The 2,293-nt window shown below is 34.0% G+C and overlaps 1 protein-coding gene across 1 annotated transcript; it reads right to left on the bottom strand.

The window, feature by feature from the left end:
* Positions 1 to 308: 308 nt before the first annotated feature.
* Positions 309 to 1,960, bottom strand: MYB93 (myb domain protein 93). The gene is made up of 3 exons (XM_078979509.1): positions 1,806 to 1,960; positions 1,500 to 1,629; positions 309 to 1,240 (listed from the first exon to the last, which is right to left on the bottom strand). Exons 1-3 carry the CDS (start codon positions 1,936 to 1,938, stop codon positions 562 to 564), a joined length of 942 nt encoding a protein of 313 aa, XP_078835635.1. The 5' UTR covers positions 1,939 to 1,960; the 3' UTR covers positions 309 to 561.
* Positions 1,961 to 2,293: the final 333 nt, after the last annotated feature.

Below are 2,293 nucleotides of genomic sequence, written 5' to 3'. Positions count from 1 at the left end.
AACTTATAATCATTATTAGAAAAAAATTAAAAAATAATTAGAGTTTCAAATAAATATGATGAAAAGAAAAATATAGGCGAATTTCAAATAAATGTGGTGAAAAGAAAAATATTTTCTTTAAAGTATATACAGACATTTATTTTAAAAAAAATTTATTTTATTTATGTCCCCTAAATATAGTGATCCGTAATAAAGAAAATAACAAATTAATAAATAATCCTCAATCATTAGAATCATAACAAGCCGTTATTAGTAGTTTAATACAAAATATTTATAACAAGTCATAATTTTTTTAAATGAAACTCGATATTTTGATTATACTTTATCAAAAAGAAATATAAACCCTCGTTTACATATGCCATCAATTGCTTGCTATTCACGTAATGCATCACAAAATACAAAAAGGAAAAACAAATGCCATGCATGCATGGCCATCCATGAAGCAGCATCCCATATCTTACAACCCGCAATGCACTTCCACGACCTCTGATAGTTAAAACTTAAAAGGTACAACTGTCAATGGGCTTTCAAAATCTATCCGTGCATGAGTAAACGTTTTCATTAAATTTGACGTATTTCACTCAAATTATCCTCCAAGAAGGAATCTTCAAAAATAAAGTCCGGCCAGTTGAGTGCAGAAGCTCCTCCGCCACCGTAGCTAACGGTGCTGCTGTTCTCGTGTGAGTTAGTATTGTTGCTGCCTGACGAGTCCATCAATGGCGGAAGAGGATTCCACGTGGAAGATGATGATTTGTCGCTCATAAGTCCCATCTGGCACTGGCCCACAACTTCTTGATCAATAGGGACTTGTTGTTGGAGTGGTTGCGAACAACCACCACCAACAGGAGCATTTTCCACAGAGAAAAAATCGGACATTTCTACCCTTCCTTGACCTACTTGTAGAGAATCATTAGAAAAATATGGGTTTGGTTCTTGATTTGTAGACATAAAATTAGTCGCATTTAATGCCGTCGCTAATTCAGGATTATTAGCGATGATGGTCGGCTGTCTCAAAAGGTTAAGATATTGGAGGTTATGAGCTAACTGAGTATGTTCAAGCAACTCTTTGAGGTTAGCTAGTGCAATTAGTTGTGGTAAGCAAGAAAACAAGTCGGTTTTTGGTTGATGGGTCATCGGGTCAATACCCATCTGGATTAGTCTCTTTTTCAAATGTGTATTCCAGTAATTCTTGATCTCATTATCTGTACGCCCCGGTAGATGTGCCGCTATTGCAGACCATCTTTACATAAACAGCAAAAAAAACAAAAAGAAAAGGTAAGAATCTTTGTATAAAATCTGTACTTGGTAATAAAACAAGCGCTAACATCAGAAAGCTTATGCCTTTATTGCATATAACATTGATGCCAATTCATGAATTAATAATTTTTCTGAACGTGGGTGTTTCATTCATTTAGCATGTTTGTTAACGTGAAAATTAGGCTAAACAAATGAAGCTATAGCCCTGATTAATTATTGGAAACTAAAGGATAACTAATTACTTGTTTCCAAGAATGGAGTGAAGGTGAAGAATTGTGTTCTCTTCTTCGTTCGAGAATTTTCCTCTCTTGATATCTGGTCTCAGATAATTCGTCCATCTCAGTCTGCAGCTCTTTCCACATCTTTTCAGGCCTACAAACCAAGTTTCTCAGATCATGTTCACTTTACATTACAGTCTAATAATTCAATATGATACGGAGCTCTACTTTCTTAAGAGGATTATTCGTCATCTAAAAAGGGTCTTTAAATAACATAAACCCTTGTCGTTGTTCTGTCAAAGGGCCGAAGAATCAGAGAAAAAAATATACCTGCAAGTTTAGGGAGAGCTCTCCAACTTCCATGGCCATGTTTCTGAATGTAATCAGTGAGCTTCTGATCTTCTTCAGGAGTCCATGGACCCTTTTTGACGGAGTTTTCTTCAGAAGAAGGAGATCTTCCCATTTCTTAACTAGTTTTGGTTTCTTGTGCTGGAAACAGAAGAGAGTGATTTGGTATATATACATCTATATATCCTCTCTCTTCAAGGTGTATTTACTTTAAATGTTTTAGTTTATTTAAAAAACATCAGCATTTTTGTAGTTTTGTGCAATTAAAATAAAAAACATTCATAGTTAAGGACAATTTCATGTGAAGACGTAACAATTTTAATAGGATTATTAACAATTTAATTTACAATTTCATCATCAAACGAATAAATTAAAAAAGATTCAACTAAATTTTAACCCAGTTAAACTATGTAGAAACCGTTCAAAGTACCAAATAGTAAGAGTTGACGGAAAGATAGTTAAATGTTGAT

Source organism: Lactuca saligna, chromosome 1, assembly GCF_052625555.1.
Source record: "Lactuca saligna cultivar CGN05327 chromosome 1, ASM5262555v1, whole genome shotgun sequence".
NCBI classification, from domain to species: domain Eukaryota; kingdom Viridiplantae; phylum Streptophyta; class Magnoliopsida; order Asterales; family Asteraceae; genus Lactuca; species Lactuca saligna.
Note: the sequence above shows the minus strand (reverse complement) of the source record. Positions and strands in the feature narration are given on the sequence as shown.

Excerpts from the sequence above, each read along its gene's own strand:
- MYB93 (XM_078979509.1), bottom strand. The coding sequence starts at position 1,938 with ATGGGAAGATCTCCTTCTTCTGAAGAAAACTCCGTCAAAAAGGGTCCA. Across the intron at positions 1,630-1,805 it reads AGCTCTCCCTAAACTTGCAG|GCCTGAAAAGATGTGGAAAG; the intron begins GTATATTTTTTT and ends CTTGGTTTGTAG. Across the intron at positions 1,241-1,499 it reads CACTCCATTCTTGGAAACAA|ATGGTCTGCAATAGCGGCAC; the intron begins GTAATTAGTTAT and ends GTTTATGTAAAG.